Source organism: Mustela nivalis (genome assembly GCF_964662115.1).
Source record: "Mustela nivalis genome assembly, chromosome: 3".
NCBI lineage: Eukaryota > Metazoa > Chordata > Mammalia > Carnivora > Mustelidae > Mustela > Mustela nivalis.
In genome coordinates this window covers 180,202,497-180,227,376 of record NC_139022.1, presented here as the reverse complement: position 1 = coordinate 180,227,376, position 24,880 = coordinate 180,202,497, and the positions used below count along the sequence as shown (strand labels likewise).

Below are 24,880 nucleotides of genomic sequence, written 5' to 3'. Positions count from 1 at the left end.
TTCAGATAGAGAGAAAATTTGAATGCCTTGAACACTTTTACAAATGAGCACTTTTACATCTCTATAAGTTACAGATAACTAGGAGGGAGTATCCCTAGTCTGTAAGAGCAAACAGTAGAGAGAACCAGCAATGTTCAAAGATAAAACAGTAAGAGACATAACATTATCATCTTTTAGTTCATTTAGTCCCATGTTACTAAATCTGGTGAATGCGGCTTTAGTCAGTTTTGGAAATTCTTACCCATTTCAGTTTTAGGATTTTCAAGCTATCAAATATCTGTAGAAGTCCTTTATAGGAATCTCCTTGAAGATAAAACTCATTTTACCAGAGAATTAAAACAATTATAAATGACGAAAACTCAGAATGGATATGGTTAGAGCTAAAGAGACACAGGAGTTTACAATTTAGCTGCAAGGAAATCAGGTTATTTCTGTGATACATAGCATTTCCATAATTACAGTATCAAGCGATGATCTCTCAAAACGTTAAACTTTAGGAAGTGCGTAGAATCTCTAGAATAGTTATAGCATTTTCCCAAATGTAACCCAAGGTTTATCATTGGTTCAGTAGTACTTCATGAGCAACTTCACATACCAAGGAAAAGCCTGAGTTAAATAGATTTACGATTTAAATCTTGTCAACATTTGCTAAAATCTTAGAAAGTTTTAAAGCACATGCCTAAATATAATTAGGGATGTTAAACACCTGATAAAACTGAACATAGAAACTCGTTTTTCTGGGCAGGCAAAGAAAAAACCATTTACATTTTCTTAACAGCAGATAGATTGATCTAAGAAAACATTGTCCTTTTGAACAGAGAATTTCAGTCTTGTACCAATGTACCTTTAAAACCCATTCATTTCAATCTTAATCCATTCTTGACCATAGATAAAATTCCTTTTCTGAAGATTTCCCTTCACAAACCTTCTACAACTTTCCTTTGCATTCAGGTTTTGTCCCAAGCCACTTCCTTCTAAACAACCATTTCATTTAGGACAAAATTATCTTTCTTTACCTTCAACAAAATGTATTCCCATTCCTTAAATCTTTCCTACATATCTCCTATTTTCCTACATACAGAGTTTCCTTTTATTTCCATGAATCTTAGTTACACTAAGCAGAACTTTGTATTCTTAGAAACACCTTTAGTTATTAACCAATTGTGAACTGTTACAACAGAATTCTTCAGGTGGCAAATTTATGAATCAGTTAAGTGGAAAACAAGTTTACCAGCAGATTTAAATACTCTTAGTTTCTTTGCAGTAAGAAGTCAAAAGCACAAACCTACATCCAGTAATTTATGACTTAGCATTTTATCCTGTTTGGTTAAGACCTAGATGTCCACAATTTAATTCCATTTGTTTCCCTTCAAGCAAAACTTTAAAACTTTCAGGTTACCAAAGACTTTGAAAGCTACTTCAGCAATTACCCATTAGAACTTTGAGATAGACAATTAACCATCAGTTTAGTCATTTCTTTGCTAACAAATTTTAATAAATAACCTGAGCTTATTTGACCTTCAGTAAATTTTGAAGTTTCACATTTACTGCTAACTTAAAAGACAGGTCTTAATTAAACCAACAAACTTAACTTAGTTCCAATAGTGATTTACGTTCCACCTGGGCCCACTCCACTTTGAATGTTTACCTGAGACATGCGTGGGAAGATCTGGAGTGGGGGTGTTAGGTCCAGGGGGGGGCTCTTCTTGCTCCTTGACAGTGAAAAGAGAAGGAGCCGTGGTGCATGATCTAGAGGCCAGTCATGCAGGCTGCACACACGTTGGTACGGTACAGAAAGAGAAGGGGAAAACAGAGGAAACAAAGTGCTGCCAGGAGGCAGAGAAAAGATTCCCGGTTTCAGAGCTCATAAGCCCCAACAGAGGAGCAGAGGCCATGCTTTCCCACCAGCAAGGGGGGAGGGGTTAGGCAGTCCAAGTCAGGCCAGAGAACACAAGGAAACTTCCCCGAAACAAAAAGAGTTTCGGCAGCTGCTTGGGAATATTCCTTATAGTCTCTGTCTCGAGTTAGACCAACCCCAGTTGGCTCCAGTAATAGCCATTTACATGGGAAGTGAGTGAGGGAGAAGCCCCCCACATCTATTAGGAGAAACAGAGAGAAATAAAGCCAGAGTCCCCTTAAACAGAATGTAACCTTCATGACCAGTACAAGGAACATATATCCACATTTAAAGACATAACATGGAGACATGCATGAAGACATACATTGTTGGCCTCCATTCGGAGTCAAAGAAAACACCAAGGACAATAAGCAAGACACACAAAACAATTACAAATTCAACCGGCCCAGGGGAACCACGAGGTCTCCTCTGTGGCGGACAGAACCAGCCCAGGGGAACCAAAAGGCTCCTCTGCGGCGGACAGAACCAGCCCAGGGGAACCAAAAGGCTCCTCTGCGGCGGACAGAACCAGCCCAGGGGAACCAAAAGGCTCCTCTGTGGCGGACAGAACCAGCCCAGGGGAACCAAAAGGCTCCTCTGTGGCGGACAGAACCAGCCCAGGGGAACCAAAAGGCTCCTCTGCGGCGGACAGATCCCTGGGGCGTCCCCCAGGGTGGCAGGGGAGAAGTCCGAGTTCGTCAACTCCTTCTCAAGCTGCCTACAGAATACAGAGCAACAACGCGCGCTGTTGTACAGTCCTATTCTGCTACCCGCAGAACAGGCAGAACAGAGGCCTCACAAGACGAGAGACAAACAAGAGCACGAGACAGGAGACAAAAAACACATAGTTATTAAAATTTAAATGCTGGCCAGCTTACCTCCCAGTGGGAGTCGGTTGGATCCTTGGGCAGGAGTCCGATGATCTCGGTGGAACCTCCAAATGAAAGACCCGCGGATCCCCTTACCCAAGAATCCAACACTGCCACTGGATGCAATCAGCAAGAGGTTCTTTATTGTTACGCAGGCGCCTGCGGGTGGTCAGCGCGCGCCTGCGGGTGGTCAGCAGCTCCTGCTAGCTGAGCACACCTGGCTGGGGTGGTGCAGGATTTTTATAGACAGGTACAAACAAGTTTTGGGTGGGACGCAACTGGTTGGTGGACAGTTTGAACTTTTGAAAAAGGCATTCGTGGAGTTTGCTGATTGGCTTTGGGGACCCACTCGCGCGGAAGAGAGAGGCGGGAAGGGGGAACAAGCTGATTGGTTCTGAGGGCCTGTGCGCGGGAGGAGAGAGGCAGGGAGGGGGAACAAGAAGGGGGAAGGTAGGAATGCCATCATGGCGTCTTCTATTATTTCTATAAGCCAAACAGTTACAGAAGGGCAAAAGAGCAATTAATCACGCAATTAATAACCCAATCTACGCCTAAAAGCCAGCGGTTCACAGAAAAGCAAACAAGCGGTTAGTTATCCTATCTATCTTCCAGGGGAGGGGTCTTTCATTATGACTCATAAATTGGTTCATGTATGTGGAACAGGGCCTCGTGCTGGGTTTTGATTTCATTCATACCACTTTTCTTGAGTGAGTGTTTATAGGGTGGGGCTTTAAGCCCAAACTTGGAGAGTTGTAGGGTTTACCCAGGGAAAGGCCAGAGACACGTGTCGAAGACAGAGGGATACCACCATGGAGTTGGGACAGACAGGAGGGGACGTCCCTCGAGCCCAGCACGGGTGTGGTGAGTGGGGAAGCAAGACTGTGAGCGTCTCTAGGCGTGGGGTCCTGGCGTTAACAGTGAAGGGCTGATCCCACTGGTGCCCAGGTGTCGCACAACCGGACATCGTCTTCTAGAAAAGGCGCTTCCCACAGCTGTCCAGCGCCTGTGCCGGTGAGCTGCGTGGCCTTGCAGCTGTGCAGTGCTCTCGGGTGAAGAGAGTCACCGATGCATCTAGTAAAAGTGCTTCACTGTTTGCAAACTGCCACTTGAGCAAAAATAGATACCTTTCCCATTCTCTGTGAGAACCCTAAATTAAGAAATTAACGTGAAGTTGTTCCTTTTCCTCTCTGAGTCTGTGAGTGTCCTCTTTGGAAACAAACTTCATTTAGGAGGGCTTTTCCTGGGGTGCCAAGTCCGTGCCAGTTAGGTAGGCCTGCCCTGGGTCCTTAGTCCTTCCTTACCCATCAGCGTTAATTAAGTAGAGGACCCCAGCTAAGCTGTCTCGGTGAAGAGGGAGCACCTGGGTGCTGAAAGAGTTAATGACTTCAGGGGAGATTTTGATGGCTGATCCTTCTTGTTGAAGACCCTGAATGCTCTCCATCTGTGTCTCAGCAGTGGCCGGCGACATGGCGGACGGACACCCGCGGTTTTCACTTCACTGTTGACGGGAATAAAAGGTCTTCTGCTAAGGTTTCCGATTCAGTAAGTTTACAACTTTTGTTCCCTTAAAAATGACATCCTTGGTTTGGAACAGTGACGATCTGTACCAGTTTTCAGTATATTGAAATAATACACAGTTCTGTTTAAAGGAAAATATTCTCATTGCAGTGGTGCTCAAATTATTGTTAGTGTACAGTACCTAGTTGTGGTACAGATGTAGGAACAGTCCCCGACACTTTCTGCTATAGATGCTCATAGGCATCTGTAAGCCAGAGTAAAACTTAAGTCACAGCAGCAGAGTAATAAAATACAAATAATAGATGAGCCCTTTTTACTGTGACAGTTGACACAGGACCGTGAAGCCACTTGCATGCAGCCTCTTTGAGTTTACTGGTCCTGTTCGTTCTCTGCTGAGGACACATTTTGTTCACAGGTCTTTTCTCATTAGCTCCCAGTAGTTACTGACTGCTAGTGGGCACCTTCTCAAGCAAGCACAAGCATGGTCCTGAGACAGGGTTCTGGTCCGCAGTGCTGAGGCAGTTGCGCAGATGGACTGGAAGTGTGCTTACCTAAGGGAAACACCATATTCACATTCTCACGGGAATCTTGCTGATTGCAGGTGGGAAATCATGGTCTACACTGCACTGTGAGCTTAGAGTCACATAAACATACGTGTGTATATCTTGCTACAAACATGAAAAGATAATTGAATAGAAAAGCCATATTTAGGGGCGCCTGGGTGGCTCAGTGGGTTAGGCCTCTGCCTTCGGCTCAGGTCATGATCTCGGGGTCCTGGGATCGAGTCCCACATCGGGCTCTCTGCTCAGTGGGGAGCCTTCTTCCCTCCCTCTGCCTGCCTCTCTGCCTGCTTGTGATCTGTTTGTCAAATAAATAAGTAAATATTTAAAAAAAAAAGAAAAGAAAAGCCATATTTAGAACTAATACTTTGATTTGTGGTGTTCTTTGTATCTACAGTTCCTTGCTGAGGCTGTCCCTTTTTTTTTTTTTTTTTTTAATTTTATTTGTTTATTTGACAGAGATCTCAAGTAGGCCGAGAGGCAGGCAGAGAGAGGGGGAAGCAGGCTCCCCGCTGAGCAGAGAGCCCAATTCGAGGCTCGATCCCAGGACCCTGAGATCATGACCTGAGCAGAAAGCAGAGGCTTGAACCCACTGAGCCGCCAGGCGCCCTGAGGCTGTCCCTCTAAGCTTCCCGGGAGCTGGGATGAGCGCTGTCCTTTTGGCAACTCTGTGTGTCGGCCCTGTTGCTTGGGCCGCTCCCGTCACACACTCTGTCCGGCCCCACAGGGTGGAGGTCCCTCTTCGCCGAAGCTGTTCTCATTGCTCGTTCTGTTTTCTCCAAGCTCTTGTGCTGCACCCATGGTCCTTGGTTGATAGGTGAATTGTTCCTTCCCAGATTTCTACGCAGTATCCAGTGGTGGACCATGAATTTGATGCAGTGGTGGTTGGTGCTGGAGGGGCAGGCTTGCGAGCTGCGTTTGGCCTTTCCGAGGCTGGGTTTAACACGGCCTGCGTCACAAAGCTTTTTCCTACTAGATCACACACCGTGGCAGCCCAGGTAAGAGGAGGGGGTTCCATTCACGGTTGGGGCACCCACAGCCAAGCACAGTCTCCGGCCACAGCCCTCCTTCCTGCCACGCTCCGGCCCCGTTGGTCTCTCCCTGCTCCCTGCACCCATCTGGCTCACTCACCTCCGAGGGTCTGTGCTCACACTGCTCACACTGCCTTCACCTCTGGCCGGAGCTGCTTCTGGGGCCTCTTGCACTCTTTCCTGCTCCAGTTACACTCAGGTCTCCTTCGAGCACCCGCCTGGACCCCTCCCCACATCACGGTTTGTCTTCACTGCACTCTCCATCTGAAATGAGCTCGTCTCCAGTCTTGCTGCCGTTGGCCCTGAGTCTTGTGTTTATTGCCGCAGCCTTGGTGCAGGCCCCGTTAAATACGATGGTGAGGAGCTCTGGGGATGGCACAGATGCGTAGGGCGGAAGAGCATTGGCCTTTAAATGCTCGGAATTTAGGGCGGAGGATAAAAGCAAGGTGAACTGTTACACATTGATTGTGTAATTTCATTTTCTTTCTTGGCACACTGGGTAGTATCCCAGTTGAGTGTTCCAAAATCATACTGGACTGTTTTTTCCAGTATTTGAAACACATTTCCTTATAGAGATAGCAGAGTATATAGTGACTTCCCAGGAGCCAATAAAAGCTGCCCTAAGTACTGTTGTAGCCTGTATCCAGTGTCCAGCAACATTCTTCAGGCCCTTAACTGCTCAAGTAACTTTGTCCTGAAGTGATGTTTTATAAACTGAAAAATAAATAACATACAGCTTTGGAGAATATATTACCTAAAAGGGAAAAATGGATGTAAACATAAATAATGCAAAATAATAGGGGGTTCTGATAATGCAATATTAATATAATAAAAAGAGTAAGAAGCGGATACCTTGGATAGTGGTTCTGGAGAAAGTAGGTGTAACTGGGGTTAGAGTGAGGTCGGTGGCCTGGAGAGTCTGGAGTGCACTCCCGCAGGGCGCCTGGGTGGCTTTGGCCGGAGTGCACAGCTCCTGGTGCTGGACTTGAGACTTTGAGCCCCACGTTAAGAAAACAAAATTGTGCAGCTGGGATTCCAGGAAGACTAGCTGTCTGTGGCCCTGATTGTTCCTCGTAGTAGCCGTAAAATGACAGCCTCTGTGCGTGCACCGGGCCGAGTACTTCTGTGTTATTTTGAACTAGGTTTTCTCCGTTCTGCTACTCTGGTACTTCACATTTCTAACCGTTATTGAAGGGGGTGGAGGAGGAGGAGGAAGTAATGGAGTAACTTGTGCGGCATGTCTTACAGGATTTCTGGGTCTGTGCTCGGGACTGTTTTCCTGGGAACTAAACGTAATGGGAAATCAAGGCCCAGTAGCGCCAAGTGGGGAAAGGGTTCAAGCATGGGTTGCTTGACTCAGAAGCCTGGACTGAGGAACAGTTGGGAAACAGGGGGAGGTTCTTTGTGTCTTTGTTGTGAAAGAGAGGGGTACTGCAGTTTCCAGTTGGAGAGGGAAAGTGCAAGCGTGAGGTTTGTGCTGCGCTGCCGTTTTCTCGGACTCGGACCTGACGGTAAACACTCCTTTACCGTACGCCCATCAACACCACTGCGAACATTTCGTCATAAAATTACCCCAGATAGATTCGTTGAGTACCTTCTGTGTGCCAGGTTGGGAAGTGGTGAGTCGCACACGGAGCCTCACTTGACCCTCCACACAGCCTGTAAGTGAGGAGACTGAGGCGGAGGGAGGTCCTGTGACCGGACTGCACTCAGGACCCTTACAGGCTGTTAAGCCAAAGCGGGTGGCTTTCTCTGAACCCAGATCTGGAGCAGGAGGCAAAGGACGAGCCTGGAAAATGCCACCGGCGCTCCTTCTTGTAGCTTGTAAGAGTGCTCTCTGTTTGCAGGGAGGGATCAATGCTGCCCTGGGGAACATGGAGGAGGACAACTGGAGGTGGCACTTCTATGACACTGTGAAGGGCTCCGACTGGCTGGGGGACCAGGACGCCATCCACTACATGACAGAGCAGGCCCCTGCTTCTGTGGTAGAGGTAGTGTCCTCACGGGGTCTGTTCCTAATACAGAAGAGAATTTGAGGCCGATGGGGTCCGCCCAAAGAAGGGTAACGAGTGGATGAACTAGGGAAATCTTCCCTGTCGTCAACCATTCAGTTCATTTTATAACGAAGTTTTTCTCTTTTCCAAACTGTTGAAGCTTTCATAGAATGTATTGGTTGGGGGTTGGCAGGTTTATGTTGCAATTGTTCAGTGTAAAGTAGCCGTGAAGGTCCTGATTCCTACAAGGTACGAGGTGTCTGTTTTATGTTTTCCAGCTGGAGAACTACGGCATGCCGTTTAGCAGAACTGAAGACGGGAGGATTTATCAGCGCGCTTTTGGCGGACAGAGCCTCAAGTTTGGGAAAGGCGGGCAGGCCCACCGGTGCTGCTGCGTGGCTGACCGCACGGGCCACTCCCTGCTGCACACGTTGTATGGGAGGGTGAGGCTGCCTTGGGTGCGCGGGTTGACGGGATACAGTCTAGTTAGGCCGGGCGTGTGGGGATGAGCCGGAAACAGGCCACTCTGGGGACAGGTCGTTTGTCAGAGTGTCAGGCCCGGGGTTACTTCCTGAACATCAGAGGAGCATGGCCCATGTGTGTAGTAATTGTGTGGTGGTTAATGAGGTTTCTGCTTCAGAAAACGGGACTGTTCATTGTTACCTGCTGGGTTTGAACTGGCGGCCTGCGGCCTGCCACACTTGAGCTGTAGGAAGCAAGTGAGTACTTTCTGCCTCAGCACCTCTGAGTTCCTGAACTGGGTGTTTGCATACTTACCTTCTCAGACTGGACAAAGATTTGGGGGCCGTAGTTACTGGATAATCGGGGCCTACTTTGGCATAGCCAGATGATCAGCATTCTGAAGTATCAGAACACTGAGAAGAATCCGTTTTCTGAAGTGTTGCTTCCAGATGGGGACAGAGTATTGACACAAATGTTAGGGCAGCAGTGGCTTCTCTGGCGGAGCGCACTGACAGATGTGTGACCAGATCTGCCCGTCCGGCGGAATTGTGGGTCACACGGGGGAGCCGACAGTTTCGTGAGGGCCCTCTCACGGAGCAGCTGCGTGGTCTGTGGTGTGCGTGACACGTGTGTCCTTACGTGCTGGTCATACAGCTGAGAGCAGGCTACCTGTGGGTGGTTACACAACAGCATCCGTGCTGTGGTTGATGTGACGCGACCCGGTGCTCTCCTAGAGTTTACGCTGTCCACTCGGTACACACCGGATCAGGGCCTCGGACCTGTTCACGTGAGCAGTATTGCTGAAATGTCAGCGGCGTAAATGCAATTGAAACTGTGGGAACCTTGTTTTTCTCTCGTGTTTTTTAGTCTCTGCGATATGATACCAGCTATTTTGTAGAGTACTTTGCCTTGGATCTCCTGATGGAGAATGGGGAATGTCGTGGTGTTATTGCGCTGTGCATAGAAGATGGGTCCATCCATCGCATAAGAGCCAAGAACACTGTTGTGGCTACCGGGTAGGAGTCTGACTTGTATTTAACTTCTCTGGAGGGAAGTTGGGTCTCAGTTTCTTCAAATAAAGATGGAGGCACTATGGAATAGTGGTTTAATCATCGGTATCACAGGTAGTGACCTAACCCAGCAGCACAGTAAGCTTCGCCAGCCTCCGGTCTGTATCTTTGAAGGGGACAGTCACGGCAGCTGCCTCAGGTGGGCAGGGACGTATCCTCCATTCACACCTGGGAGGACCCTTGAAGAAACCCGTCCGGGGAGGCACATGACATCTTCTGGACTAACTACTTTTTCTTTCGTGGGTGCTGTGTTTGTACTGATTTTCTGGGGTAGTTTGTTCACATGAGGAAAATAAGTTAATTCCATTTCATACACCATCAGTTTGTTATTTTAAACCTTTAAAAGTGTGGATCCGTAGACATTAAACATTTTAGTGTTAACGTAGCACGTGCTTATCAGGAAGTCGCTCGGCACCAAAGAGCGCTGAGGTACAAATGAGAGTGCCTTCCCTGTCGCTCGGTTGCCCAGCGGGGCACAGACCACAGCACCTGCAGCTGCTGCTGGGCCACTCTGGCGCCATCAGAAGGGAGAAGGGCAGACCCGAAGGTTCCCTGTGCATCACAGTTCTCTCTCTGCTGCCCGTCTGTTTCCCAGAGGCTACGGCCGCACCTACTTCAGCTGCACGTCTGCCCACACCAGCACCGGTGACGGCACAGCCATGGTCACCAGGGCAGGCCTTCCCTGCCAGGACTTGGAGTTCGTGCAGTTCCACCCCACAGGTAGGACGGGGCCACGTCAGTGCGGCCCAGGCGCTTCGTGTCTTCTGAGCCCCCCACGCCTCTTGCTGCTCCTCTGCAGTGCCCTGCGTGGACAGGTTCCCAGAGCACAGCTCGTCCTTTGCTCAAGGAGGTTTTTTCCTGCTTCCCCCAAGGCAGTTTAGGGCACCAGCTTGATTAACTCTGACTCTTGCCTTGATGGTACCTGCTTCAGTCCTAAAGCCGTAAAGGCCTGGGCAGGTGCCTGGCACACAGTAGGACCTTGGCAGTGTTTACTGAGTGGGTGTCCTGATAGCCAGGGGGGACGCTGGTGACCAGAGTTGTGGCGTGGGCAGATTTCAGGGTTGTAGGAGAACAGCTGTCACAGCAGGAGTGTCAAGTCGGGACGAGCTGTGGCAGACGGGACCCCTGAGGTGGTGGGGACAGACTGCCCAGTCCTGGCAGACTGAGCCGTCTCGGGTCCTCAGACAGTTGAGTGTGTGAATGTGGGGTTCAGAAGGGAGGTCTGTGCAGGGGCTGCAGGCTTGAGAGAGCCCCTTACCCAGAAGTGACCGCCTCTTGAGAGAGACGAGTCTCATTCTGGACTTGGTTTCTTGTTGCTTTTCTAGCCTGTCAGTTGAGGGGGCACGACATGTAGCTCCCCACCTTGCTAAAGAACCTGATCTGGTGTTTTTCTCTTTGCTCTGTTTTTTCCGATCCCTGGCAGGGATGAAAAATAAAATGTTTCAGGTAGTTTAGTTTTGTTTTTAAAATTTTTAAAAATATTTATTTATTTATTTATTTATTTTAAAGATTTTATTTATTTATTTGACAGAGAGATCACAAGCAGGCAGAGAGGCAGGCAGGGGGGAAGCAGGCTCCCCGCCAGGCAGAGAGCCTGAGGCAGGCCCGATCCCAACCCTGAGATCCTGACCTGAGCTGAAGGCAGAGGCTTAACTTGCTGAGCCTCTGAGGCTTGGTTTTGTTTTGTTTTGTTTTGTTTAAGATTTATTTATTTATCTGAGGGTGACAGAGTGCACGAGTGGGGGGAGGGGCTGAGGAGGAGGGAGACTCTCAAGCCCTCTCCTCGATGAGCGCACAGAGCAAGAGTGGGGGCTCTACCAACACTCAGACGTCAGCCAACTGAGCCACTTGAGGTAGTTTTTTTAATTACTGTTTTTAACTCAAAAAATGTCTGAAGATTCTGAATTCCACTTGTAAGCATGAAGCGCCCCGTTACCAGTGACTTTAGATAGGAACTTTCCGAGCTGGTTTGTCCTACCTTGTCACAATTCCGTGGCACAAGGAGAAGCTCTAAAATGAAAACAGGGGCACCTGGGTGGCTCAGTTGTTCAGCCTCTGCCTTCTGCTTGGGTCATGCTCCCGGGCCCTGGGATCGAGCCTCACATCGGGCTCCCTGCTCGGGGAGCCTGCTTCTCCCTCTCCCAGTCCCTCTGTTGGTGTTTTCTCTCTTAGTACGTCTCTGTCAAGTAAATAAATAAGATCTTAGAAAAAAAAAAAAAGAACAGAAAACATGAATTTAACGTGCGCTTGCTTGTGTTGAAAGTTTCAGCAGTTGTCACGGGAATTCTGAGTTGGCAGAGCAGTTGTGCGGCTTTGTGCTTTTCCTCATGGGGACTTCATCTTATCTACTGTATCTACTAGAATCTTATCTACTCTTCCTAATCTTTCTTTTGTCTTACTCTCCTGAGGGCACAATGCCCTTTGCGTGCCCTTTTCCTTTCCCCAAAAATATCTTGGGGAAAAAAAAATGCGTTTGAAATCTAGACCTAGCAGTTGTTCGGTTAGAGCTAATTAATTGGGTTTTTTGCAGGTATCTATGGCGCTGGTTGTCTCATTACGGAAGGGTGTCGTGGAGAGGGAGGCATTCTCATTAACAGTCAAGGCGAGAGGTTCATGGAGCGCTATGCCCCGGTGGCAAAGGATTTGGCGTCCAGAGACGTTGTATCTCGGTCCATGACCCTGGAAATTCGGGAAGGAAGGTCTGTGTGCTTATCTGCAAAGGTGTCTGAGCGCACGCACACGCACACGCACACCCCTGCTTTCTCTTTTGGTGGCTGCTGTTTGTGTCTGCATCTTAACATGAGCTGGTGTGACTGTGTATGAGTTTCGGCACCTCCTCCCAACTGGGTAGGTTGCGTGCAGCTGCCTGCTGCCCTCTGACTGACTGTCACTGTCATGTCGCCCTAGAGACCAGCTTCTGGGGAGTTGGGCTGGTCTGACCTAAATCTCAAGTCTGTGCAACATCGTCTGTATGCGTGTGAGTGAGTGTTGTGACAGAGACAGACAAGCTGGCAGTCTGAAGTTAGCATGTGGGCCGCGGGTGCGGCTCGGGGACCTGCTGAGCACGAGCCCGTGGCGTTCCCTGAGGGAGCGTCGGCTCTTCAGTGTCCGCACTGCCTTACTGCGGTGCTTCTTGTCAAAGTTCAGGGGTTATGGCCTCTAGACACGTTATATTTGCAGTATTTGCATTAGAAGGACTCATTTATCAAGGAAAACACACTGTGACTTCCCAAGACCGGAGTGTGAGCCGGTGAGGGCCGAGTGTCTGTCCACGTTCTGGCTGTGTCCCAGCACGTGGAGTTCCCCCCGGCCAGGGTAGGTGCTCGGAAAAGACGTGAAGAATGGATGACCACAAGTGAGGGGACATTCCGTACAGCCTGAGAAAAGTGCGACCTGATGTGCTTCAGTGACTTTGCGGTCTCACATCCTCTCTTCTCTCTCCCCCATGACGTCCTCCTCCGCCAGAGGCTGCGGCCCGGAGAAGGACCACGTGTACCTGCAGCTGCATCACCTGCCCCCGGAGCAGCTGGCCATACGTCTGCCCGGCATCTCGGAGACGGCCATGATCTTCGCGGGCGTGGATGTCACTAAGGAGCCGATCCCCGTCCTTCCCACTGTGCATTATAACATGGGTGGCATTCCCACCAACTACAAGGGGCAGGTGACCAAGCCGGGACCCTTCCACGGGGGGGGGTGGAGCAGGGCAGGAACGACAGGCCCATCCTCACAGTTGTCCCTCTGGACCCAGAGAACACAGAAACACAGATGTTTCCCTCAGCACAGTCGCCGCTGGAGGGCAGAGCAGGGCCCGGGCACACGCTAGCGTTCACCCTCGCTCTGCAAGGACCCCCAGCAGTCACCGGTGACAGCGACCCCTCCAGAGCACACGGTTATGGACACAGTATCATTTGCAGCTTTTCCCAGTTTATAGTTTATTTTCCCGGATGACCTCCTGTTACTTTTACTGGGACCTTGTAAATCATATCTCCTCACAGCACATACTTGTGGTGGCTTGCAGACCACCCAGGGCTTTTTGGTTTGTGACCTTTTTTTGCCTCTCCTCAGATGAGGTGGCTGGGGCGCTCCTCCACACTTTGCAGACAAGCCATGCGCCATACTCCCTTCCCTTCCTTGGAATCCAGAGCTGGAGTGGGTTGGGGGGGGGGTAGTCGGGTGGGGAAGGAGGTTTGGAATGAGCAGTAGATGTGGGAGTGAAGTGACAGGTGTTGCCAGGGGGGTCCTTCGACCTGAGTCTGCCTGGGGTGGCTGAGCGTCCGGGTGCAGACTCGGGGCTCCCTGTCGACAACAGCAGGTCGGGTCCTTACCTGCTGTCCCTCCTCCGGGCCTGCAGGCAGACGCCCCCGTCCTGGGAAGGAGGGCTGTGCAGACCGGGCTCCTGAAGCCTGAAGTCTTCCTTCCACAGGTCCTCAGGCATGTGAACGGCCAGGATCAGATCGTGCCCGGCCTGTATGCCTGTGGGGAGGCCGCCTGCGCCTCCGTGCACGGTGCCAACCGCCTCGGGGCGAACTCACTCTTGGACCTGGTTGTCTTCGGCAGGGCGTGTGCCCTGAGTATCGCAGAGTCCTGCAGACCCGGTACGTGTTTTCCTCAGGGACTCCGGCTGTTTCGGGAAGTGATAGGTTACCGTGTCTTGATTTGTTGGAAATCTGCGGAGTGATCATGGGGGGTGGTCTGGTTTTCTGCCTTAAGTGAAGGGACCGTGATTCAGAGATTTATATTGTGACAGACGAGACTGGACACAGGCTGGGTGTCTTAACAATTTAGAGGATAACCTGGTTTTGGTCAGATCTTGTTTTGTGGTCGTTAATGTTCTCTTTAGAAAAGTCCCTGTGAGGGAGTTGTTTCGAGAGGAAGTGTGCCACATGTTGCTTGCTTGTTACCAATCACGACTAGCAAGGAAATATTTCAGACAGTACATGTGACTATATGTAAGTTCTCAGTACTTACGGAAAAGTAACTTTGGTTTTTCTAAAAAAAAGAAAAAAAAGGTAAATGATCTGTTAAAGCACAACGTAATGCACACAAAGGATCGGGCACAGGTGTCCCTGTGGCGTCACAGCGGTTTTCAGTCCGTGACTGTGTTCCTCTGGTCACTTAATAACCTGAGGGAATAGCGCCCCGTGCTGAAAGCGTGAGTCCCGCGGGGGGCAGGACATGTGCTGTCCCAGTGAGCTCCCAGAGGTCTCCGTGCAGGTTCCCGTGGCCCGTTCGCTCAGGACTGCGGGTGACATGAAGACACTGTTCCCGAGGGTGGGACGGTGGGATCCCTGGGCTCTGCTCTGCCCAGTAGGCTTCACTGGTGGTGCCCGTGCAGTCTCAGTTCTGCCGTTTCTATGGAACAAAAGCTCTTTACGAAATCAAGTTGGGGAAAGTCTTACTGTCCTGCTAGTTGAACACAGCCCCCAACATCACGGGCCACACTCGCCTTCCTGCCTGCAGTTAGCAGGTATGTGTGACAGACGGTTACACTTTCAGACGCCATCTCCCTTTCCGACCAAGTCGCTGATGGGCAGAGGTGGGGCCCTGTCCCTGTCTTTGCTGTAAAGGCAAGAGTCAGATCCCGTAGTCTGGTAGAGAATCCACAGCCCACTGCACTGCAGCGGTGAGGCCTGAAATCCGATCTCCGAGCAAAGCAGAAAGTTTGAGCTTCCCTTTGTTTGAAAATGACAAAAAGGAAGTTTTATTAAAATATCTTGTACTTTAATATCTGAAGGATCGATACACACTTCAAAAAAAGTTTTTTAAGTTAGTGATTAAAAATGGAGTACGGTGCTCATCCGTGCAGTAGCACAAAGGGACCCCAGACGTATTGGGTCATATGATGCGGGCTCACGAGGCTGCACACATCAGGTTATACTTGTGTAACATAATGGAAGAGACAAAATTGGGAATAAGATGGTTCAGTGGCTGCCGTTCTAATCCCGGTGGGCCTTGCGCAGCTCTGTTTGGCAAAATACGCAAAACCACACCAAAAATGATCCTGCACCTTAATTACACTTTTTTTTTTTTTTTAAGATTTCATTTATTTGACAGACATGGAGAGAGAGAACACAACCAGGGGAGTGGGAGAGGGAGAAGCAGGCTTCTTGCTAAGCAGGGAGCCTGACGCGGGGCTCCTTCCCAGTATCCTGGGATCACGACCTGAGCCAAAGGCAGACGCCCAGCAGCTGAGCCAGCCAGGCGCCCCATACTTTACAACTTTTAAAACCAGAAAGGGAAGGAAAAACGTTGCTACATCCTCCCAAACATGAGAATTTTAAACATTCTGTACCCTAATTATGTATCCTATTCGGTACCTGAATTGTGATGGTTACGGGAACCCATACCTGTGTCGAAATTTGTAGAATTGTGCACTTAGAGAAAAGTAACTTTGGTAAATGATCACTTTTCAATTTTTTTTTTTAATTTTAATTTTTTAATATATTTATTTTTAAGTGGGCTCCATGGCCACTGTGGAACCCAGCACAGGGCTTGAACTCACAACCCTGAGATCAGACCTGAGCTGAGACCAAGAGTCAGGTGCTTAACTGTCTGAGCCACCTGGAGCCCCAGATGATCACCTTTTTAAAAAAAAACATTACAAACCAAAGTGGAGACCGCAGTTGGCCTGGAAGAGCTGGGGCGGGTCACTCGAGAGACTGCTGCCCCTTGCGGAGCGTCGCTGTGAGCAACCCTGCTGCACCCGCAGACTTTGCTTCCTCATTTCATACCCTCTCCCATATTACCCACTGAAGAAAATAACATTTCCAAATGTCATTTAAAGAAGAAAAAGCTTTTAAAAATTTTTAAATATTTTAAATTTTCGGGGGCACCTGGGTGGCTCAGTCGGTTGAGCGGCTGCCTTCAGCTCAGGGCATGATTCCAGGGTCCTGAGATCGAGCCCCACATAGGGCTCCCTGCTCGGTGGGAAGCCTGCTTCTCTCTCTCCTTCTGCCTGCCTCTCTGTCCACTTGAACTCTCTCTCTCTGTGTCAAGAAAAAAAAAAAATCTTTAAAATATTTTACATTTTCAAAACATTTATCTTTTTAGAAAAGTCAGAGAAACATATCGTGAGGTTTAGGTAAGCAGATGCAAAGGTCCGAATCAGCAGGAGAATTGTTTTGGGTTTTTTTTAAGATTTTATTTATTTGTCAGAGAGAGAGAGTACACACAAGCAGACAGAGTGGCAGGCAGAGGCAGCGAGAGAAGCAGGCTCCCTGCCTAGCAAGGAGCCCGATGTGGGACTTGATCCCATGACCCCGGGATCGTGACCTGAGCCGAAGGCAGCGGCTTAACCAACTGAGCCACCCAGGTGTCCCAGCAGGAGAGTTTTTTAAACATGCCTGGCCAGGCCCGCCCTCAGCCCTGAGTGAGGACTGTCATTGGTGGGGGTGGGGCACGTTGGCAGAATTTTCGGAAGGTGCTTGCTATTGTGAAGGTGCCAGTTTTCCATTCAATAGAGTGATAATGTGTAAATCTAATTTTTAAACTTAGGAATGGTGTCTGTTTTGTTCAGAGATTTCTTACTGGATACCTACTCCTTGCCAGAGCTTTGACTCTATGTTTACCCTTTGGCTCCAGGTCAGTATGTGGTGCCTTAGGTCTCCGGTGGTCCAGGCGGAATATCAGCTCAGATTATGTGTACATCTTCCAAACTCCATTAAATTCTAGCATTTTGTCTGTGTTCCTTAGGAGATAAAGTTCCCCCGATCAAACCCAATGCCGGGGAAGAGTCTGTCATGAATCTTGACAAGCTGAGGTTCGCTGACGGAAGCATAAGAACGTCAGAACTGCGGCTGAGCATGCAGAAGGTGAGTGCCACACACACTCCACACGCTCCAGGGGCAGACTGTGTGCCCACAGCCCTGTGCCAGGCTTGGGGCCAACAGCAAAGGGACACGTTCCACCCTGAAGGCTGGAGATAGCCGCGCAGGGCAGAGACGCAGTCCTGTCGTGCGCCCCAGCTGCTCGCATGTGGCTGTCCCCTCCTCAGACCCTCTCTGCTGTCGGATGTGTCAGAGCCTAAAGGGGAGGGGCAGTGCAAGGTCTGAGGAGCTCCGTTCCCAGCTGGGAGCTCCTTAAAGCCCTACACGTCTCATTGCCAAGAGGTTAATGCCCCGTCACACCCAGCCTCCAGCAGCTCTGCGAGAGTCTCTGAACTGGGCCCATGAAGCCGCTAAATAACAGCAGGAGGAGAGCGGACTTCAGGCTGGGGGGGCGGTGATCTGATCTGCACACTGGTGGTCGTCAGGGCATTTACCTTCTAGATCAGCAAGTCTGATGGGATCTTCTCTGGGTTCCCCCTGTGACCTTGGAGCCTGTTGTCTGACTAAAGAACTGAATCCTAATTTTATTCAGCTTCAGTTTACCCTAAAGCACTACTTGTGGCTGCTGCATTGGATAATGTGGGGTTAGATAAACACAGCCCATAAGACTGCTAGACGTCCACCAGAGTCTTCAAATACAGGGATTCCTGGTCCATGAATGGGATCTCTGTCCACTTAAAATCATGTTCAAGGGTTTCTTTGTGGAGGTGCATTTTGAAAAGAAGCCCCTTGCTTTTAGTCATATGCTGAGGGGTCTTTTGGGGTCACTATCAAAAGAAAAATGTTGCATACTGCTACTTTTATAGGACTGTGGTTCTGTGTGTGGGGAGGCTGGGCTCCAGGGAGGCTTCCAGGGAAGGTGAGGCAGATGGCGTCAGTGAAGGACAGAAGGATGTTGAGGAAAAGCAGACAAGAGGTGCTGTGCAGGACTTCCACAGGGTACTGACCCAGGAGTTGGAGGCCAGCTACGGCAGATGTAACCATTGCCCTGGGTCTTAGGAACCTCTGCTTGGGGGTGGAAGTGGTAAATTCATAAGGTATTTTGAAATAGGAAGTCCTGGGGGCATTCCCACCAAATAAGACACATACAGATCTTTGACTTGCGATGGTGTTACGTGCCTGTGACAGTTGAAAAGGTTCTAAGTCATAAATGCATTTAAAACACCTCTAACTTACTGAACTTCTGCTTTACCGACCTCAGTTGTGAGCCGGCAGTAGGGAAAACTCATCTGCCACAAAGCCTGTTTCATAGTGTTGTCGACTGCCTCGTGTAACTTACTGAATACTGAAAGTGGAAAAACGGCTGTATGTGTGTGGACGGTTGTTCACCCTCGGGGTCATGGGGCCGAGTGGGGGCTGCAGCTGCAGCCAGTGCCCAGGGACGCCGAAGGCACGTGGCTAGCCTGGGCAAAGAAGAGGCTCCAGACTACGGTTTCTGTGAATGCAGACCGCTTCTGCACCGCTGTGAGGGTGAGGAACAGGAAGTCAAGCCGTCATGGGTTAGGGACCTTTGGAATTGTTACCTGCTGGGCCAGGCTCCAGTTGTCTGAACAAAATCCTCCCTTGGAGTGCACACTTGCGTTGGAGGACTGATTGTTCTGCTGAGTTCAGCTGATTACAGTAAGAGAAAAGAAGCAAGGTGTATATTGAAAAGGAGCAGATGAAAGTATCGTCATTTACAGATACAGCTAAAAATCTCAAGACAATAAGTAAAAAGACTAGTAAAAACAAGAATGAACTAAGATGTCAGTAGCTTTCAAGGATGCTTGCAATAATCCACTTGAAAATTACCCCGTTCACAGCACAACCAGAAGTTTACAACGTCCTAACCCTGAAGAGGATGAAAATGTGAGCACTGAAGGACATAAAAGAATGTTTTAACTAACACCTGCTAGATTCTAAGATAGTTTTCTCCATTTGCTTGTCCCGAGAAGCCAGGACATTTGATGGTGGGCGTTAAAATTTTGAAATGATGTATTGTTCTGGGGCTTCTGAGGGGCTCAGTGAGTTAAGCATCTGACTTGGGCTCGGGTCACAACCTCAGGGTCCTGGGATCGAGCCCCGCGGCAGGTATGCGGTTCTTCGCCCTCACTTGTGGTCTTGGTCTCTCAATAAAATTAAAAAAAAAATAAAAATAAAAATAAAAATATGTGTCATTCTAAAGAAAGAGATGACATGCCTGTTAAATAGAACTAAATCAGCAAGCTTTATTAGCTTGTGGTAGAGGTGAGTGCACAAAGTGGAGTCTAGAAGTGGGCCCAGGCACACTGTGATTGAGCACGGGGTAAAGGGGTTTTTCAAGAGTGATGAAAGGCCATTGATTAGGTGATCGGAAACAAGGGTAGATCCAAAAATAAATGTCAGGTTTATTTCATGTCATATTTCTTAAGAGCATAAGCCATAAAGCCATACAAGAATTTGATACATGAGTGGTTTTCTGCAAGATGAACCAGAAGATGGGCAGGAGGATCCCCAAGGCTCTGACTTCCCACTCTTCTTCATGACCGCCCACCCCATGCTCTCTGCTGACCACCTCAGCCTCAGCACTCCTTAGTTTGTGTCTCCAACGGGCCGTCTGCTGGCTCCTAGAACAGCTGCCACCAGATCTCGAGAGTGGAGATAGTGTCTCCTCGGGACTTTGAAGGTAGAGCCCTTATGCCTTTGTGCCACCCTTCAGTGCCGTGTGCCTCCGAAGTCCGTCTGCTTGCGATCACAGATCCTGGCCGAGTCCACAGACTACCTCCCCGAAATGCAAACTGTTCGGCTTTAATGTATGTGGATTTAAAGACATATACTTAATGGGAACGTAGAAGCATTTTTTAAAAGCTTTCATCAAAACTGCATTTTAACTTCAATTTATGATAAAACTGTCAATGAGGCAAGTATAGAGGGAGTGTACCCCAGTGTAGCAAAGGCCGTGTATGACGAGTCCACAGCTAGTGTCAGACTCAGGGGTGAAAAGCCGAAAGCTTTTCTCATCCTGGAGACACGACAGAGAGGTTCACTGTCACCACTTGATTCAGCACAGCCCTGGAAGTCCTGGCTGGAGAAGTCAGGCAGGAAAGAAACCAAGGCATCTAAAATGGAAAGGAGGAAGTAAAAGTGCCTGTTTACAGGCATATCAGATCACATGACACAGACTCTACCAAAAAACTTAGAACTAGTAAGTCAATTCAATAAAGTTGACAGATACAAAATCAATACATAAAAATCTGTTGTTTCTGTTAAACAAATAATGAACATTCAGAAAGAGAAATTAAGGAAATAATTCTGTTTACAGTTGCATCAGAAAGAATGATTTTGACCAAGGACGGGGAAAAATCTGTACACTGAAAATTGTATAAAGTATTAATGAATATAGTTGAGGACATAAATAAGTGGGAAGATTTCTGTCTCATGGACTGGAAGAAGTAATATTATAAAATTTCCGTATTACCCAAAGCTGTTCACAGACTTGGTACAGTCTTATTAGAATTCCAATGGCATTTTTTACAAAAATAGAACAAACCTAAAATGTATATGGAGCCACAAAAGAGCCTGAATAGCCAAAGCAATCAGAGAAAAAAAAGCTGGAGGCATATCTCTCCCGGATTTCAAACTATGTTACAAAGGAATAGTAATCAAAACAGTAAGGTATTGGCCTAAAAACAGACCTCTGTAGATCAATGGAATAGAAGCAGGCTCATTAATAAACCAGTGTATATGGCTAATAATTTACAACAGAAGAGCCAAGAATATCCACTGGGAAAAGAACGGTCTCTTTAATGGTGCTGGAAAAACTGAACAGCCACGTGCAAAAAAAGGACTCAAAATGGATTAAAGATTAAAGGCTTGAATGTAAGACCCGAGACCATAAAACTCCTAGAAGAAAACACAAGCATTAAGCTTCTGAATGGCGGTCTTGGTGGTGAATTTTTGGATTTGACATCAAGAGCAGAGGCAAGAAAAGTAAAAATAAACTGTTGGGACCACAGCAGACTTAAGCTTCAGCACAGCAGAGGAGACCAACAAAAGGAAAAGGCAGCCTGTAGAATGGGAGGAAATACTTGCAAGTCATGTATCTGATAAGGGACTCCTATCCCAAAACACACAAAGTACTCCTAAACACGGTAGAATAAAAACAACCTAAGAAATGGGCAGAGGATCGGAACAGACAGTTTTCCAAAGAAAACATGCAGTTGGCAAACAGACATGAAAAGATGCTCAGCATCACTCATCGTGGGGGAAATGCTAATCAGAATCACATTTCATCACACCTGTCAGAAATGGTTAGTATCAGAAAGACCAGAAACAGGAATGTTGGCGAGGATTCGGAGAGAGGGGAGCCCTCATGCGCTGTTGGTGGGAATGCAGGCTGGTGCAGCCGCTGTGGAGAGCAGTGTGGATGCCCCCCCCCCCAGTTAAAAATAGAACTGTGTGATCCAGCAATCCTAGCTCTGTATGTATTCAGAGGGAATGAAAACACGATTCCAGAAGATGTCTGTGCCCCATGTCTATTTCAGTGTTGTTTACAATAGCCAAGAAAAGCGGTGTCTGATGGTTACTAAGATGGGTGTGTATGTGCTGTGTATGCATGTACGCATATGGGGTTGTGAGTTTGAGTCCCACATTGGGTTTAGAGAGTATTTCAAAATAAAATCTTTAAAAGTGAAAATGAAACGCACAAGAAAAAGTCTGAAGGGTTTAGACCTGGCTGCACACCAACTGAAGATTTACAGATGATATTTTGTGTTACAGTCGATGCAGAATCACGCTGCAGTGTTCCGTGTGGGAAGTGTGCTACAGGAAGGCTGTGAGAAGATCAGCCAGCTCTATGGAGACCTGAAACATCTGAAGACCTTTGACCGAGGTGAGCCATTCGTGGGGCCCTGGGTGTACTTGGGGCGCGGGTATCTGCGAGGCTGCCTCAGAGTCCTGTGTGTCCCTGCTGTGTGAGGGGATGCGGGCAAGCCCGTAGCGGCAGCCCTGAGGACACATGTGACTGGATGCTGTCTCTAGTGGGTGCCTTGTGTGTCCCCAGGAATGGTCTGGAACACCGACCTGGTGGAGACCCTGGAGCTACAGAACCTGATGCTCTGTGCGCTTCAGACCATTTATGGAGCAGAGGCCCGCAAGGAGTCGCGGGGCGCTCACGCCCGGGAAGATTACAAGGTGGGTCCTCACAGCACATCCCAGGGGCACGTCATGTCCTTTGTCCGCTGGCACTGCTCAGTCCCTCACCGTGCACTTCTGTACATTTCACTCCATGTTCCCAAAAGTAAATTGAAAAAATGCTTTTTTTGCCCCTCTGATAACTCTCATACTTCAGTGTCACTGTGTCTGGTACCAGCATGACTTTTTCTTGCCTCAGATCGGCCTCTGCTCCTGGCAGTGGCGTTGCTGGGAGCCTACCCGACTTTTCCTAGGTCCGAGATTAGCCTGCAGTCTGTGTACTGCGGCCAGAAAATGTTAACAATGAGTAAATGACTGAGGCCTGACCTCATCTTGGTCTGATTTCTTTTTCTTTTTTTTTTTTGGATTTTATTTATTGGAGAGAGAGTGCACACGCACGAACAGAAGCAGGCGGGCGGGGGGTGAGGGGAAGAGTGAGAGAGAGAAGCAGACTCCTTGCCAAGCAGGGAGCCCGAGGCGGGGCTGGAGCCCGGTGCGGGGCTGGAGCCCGGTGCGGGGCTGGAGCCCGGTGCGGGGCTGGAGCCCGGTGCGGGGCTGGAGCCCGGAGACTCGGAGCGTTGAGACCATGACCTGAGCCAGAGGGGGATGCTTAACCAGCTGAGACACCCAGATGCCCCTGAATGACCTGATCTTTATGCAGAGTGCAGTTCAGATTCTTCCAGACAGAGCGCTCAGCATATGATGGGAAAACATTGAGGACATGGGCATTTGAGGGCAGACACCGCCTTCCAGACAGATAGGCTTTGGTCCGGGACAGTGTGGTGGAGCTGGGAGCAGCCACACCAGTCAGCTGGGCACAGGCGAGTGGGAAGATTGGCCCCAGCAAGAGGCTGACATTCTGAGTCACTGTGAAATTTTACTAATTTACCTGCCAGCCACTGCAGCTGGATTAGATTCAGCCTGATTAGGCACATTCGTCACCTGTACTGAGAAGTAGACGCCTCCCCAGCTGTGGGTCTGTTGGCAGTTCGTGTGGCCGCGGTGAACGAGTTTCTGTTCAGTCACAGCAGTCGGGCAGGTGGAGGCTGCTGGCCCCGGAGAACTCACCCCTGCTGTGTGTTTAGAAAGAAGGGAGGGTGCTGCAGCCCCGCTTGCTCCCGGGTTTGTGTTTTATTCATTCGTTTATTTTTATAGAAAGCTGCTTTTGGTACACTTCTGTGTTTTAATTTTTATTCTCTTGACTTTTTTTAAATTTGAATTTTAGGTAGTTGACACACGTGCGGTGTTGGTTTCTGGATTAGAACTCACTGACTCCTCACTTCTATACCACACTCAGGGCTCATCACAGCAGACGTCCTCCTGATCCCCATCCCCCACCCACCTCCCCTGTCAGCCCTCAGTTCGGTACAATTTCTAAATCTTACTTTTAAGTAATCTGTACCCCAGCACGGCGCTGAAACTCACAACCCGTGCTCCATTGGCTGGGTCAGCGGTGCCCCTGGTTTTTATTTAAAGCAGCTCTTGTATGTCTTCTCCATTACCATGTGTAGGCTATCCCTTAATAGTATTCAGCTTCTTTTTAAGAGTTTTTGAATAAAATTTTAATGTAATTGCTTAAAGTGAAACATTTAAATGAAAAAAGCTAAAAGAAGAAATTGTATATGAGCAAAAAAACAAAGTATTTGGTGAACTTTTAATTGCATGAAACGTCAGGCTAATTTGTGCTGAGGAGGCACTGGGGTGAGCGAACGGTTTGCCCGCACGCTGCGGGATAGACGGGTGCTCCGGGAGGCTGGCCGCCGGCAAACGTGTGACAGTCGTCTCTCTCCGTCCCACTTGGAGTTGGGACTTAATTGCACTTCTTTCATACTCTGTGTTCTTCTCGGTCAGGTACACGCAAAATGGGTTTTCACTAGGAATCGTAGAAGGGAAGGGGCATGGGTTGAAAGATGGGCTGGGGATGTCCTGCTCTCTGTGACCCAGGTCTGCTTGGGACAGTGGATACCTCCTTGTTGAGTGGGATCTAGGGGGATTCATATCAGACCAGTCTCCCGTGTATCATTTTAATGAGTTTGCCCTGGTTTCCACTTATATTGCCCTGTTAGAGAACTAAGAAATTTGAAGTGTAATTGTTACGGGCGTTTGCTGAAATCAAGTTCCTTTCTTGGGCCTCAGGAGCGGATTGACGAGTATGACTACTCCAAGCCCATCCAGGGGCAGCAGAAGAAGCCGTTTGAGGCGCACTGGAGGAAGCACACCCTTTCCTACGTTGATGTCAAGACTGGGAAGGTATGAGGGGGGCGTGTTGTGCTCACGTGTGCACTGATCGTGTGCAGTCCCACACGTGCTGCAGTTCAGCATACGATGGGCTGGGAGAACCAATGGGGTTTTAGTTGACGAGTGACAGAATTGAGACACTCCTGGAAAGGACACTCGGGCTTCTGCCTGGAAACAGAATCCGGTGTAGGGGTGGTTTAAGGGCTGGCCTTCCACAGCTTTAGCCCCCAGCAGGGAGTGAGCACCCAAGCCTTGGTGTGAAGG

At 48.8% G+C, this 24,880-nt stretch overlaps 1 protein-coding gene across 2 annotated transcripts in view; it reads left to right on the top strand.

Annotated features, from left to right (window-relative positions):
• The window catches only part of SDHA (succinate dehydrogenase complex flavoprotein subunit A), a 35,021-nt gene that overhangs the window by 8,757 nt on the left and 1,384 nt on the right, over window positions 1–24,880 (top strand). Inside the window, exons 2-14 of one of the 2 annotated variants that reach the window (XM_082724609.1) lie at window positions 4,219–4,308; window positions 5,681–5,842; window positions 7,723–7,866; window positions 8,148–8,312; window positions 9,199–9,347; window positions 9,997–10,121; window positions 11,932–12,100; window positions 12,867–13,062; window positions 13,825–13,996; window positions 17,094–17,212; window positions 21,965–22,076; window positions 22,248–22,378; window positions 24,515–24,628. In XM_082724609.1, coding sequence (XP_082580735.1) covers window positions 4,219–4,308; window positions 5,681–5,842; window positions 7,723–7,866; window positions 8,148–8,312; window positions 9,199–9,347; window positions 9,997–10,121; window positions 11,932–12,100; window positions 12,867–13,062; window positions 13,825–13,996; window positions 17,094–17,212; window positions 21,965–22,076; window positions 22,248–22,378; window positions 24,515–24,628 — 1,848 coding nt within the window. The remainder of the gene's footprint in view (window positions 1–4,218; window positions 4,309–5,680; window positions 5,843–7,722; window positions 7,867–8,147; window positions 8,313–9,198; window positions 9,348–9,996; window positions 10,122–11,931; window positions 12,101–12,866; window positions 13,063–13,824; window positions 13,997–17,093; window positions 17,213–21,964; window positions 22,077–22,247; window positions 22,379–24,514; window positions 24,629–24,880) is intronic. The other variant, XM_082724610.1, reaches the window with a different exon arrangement.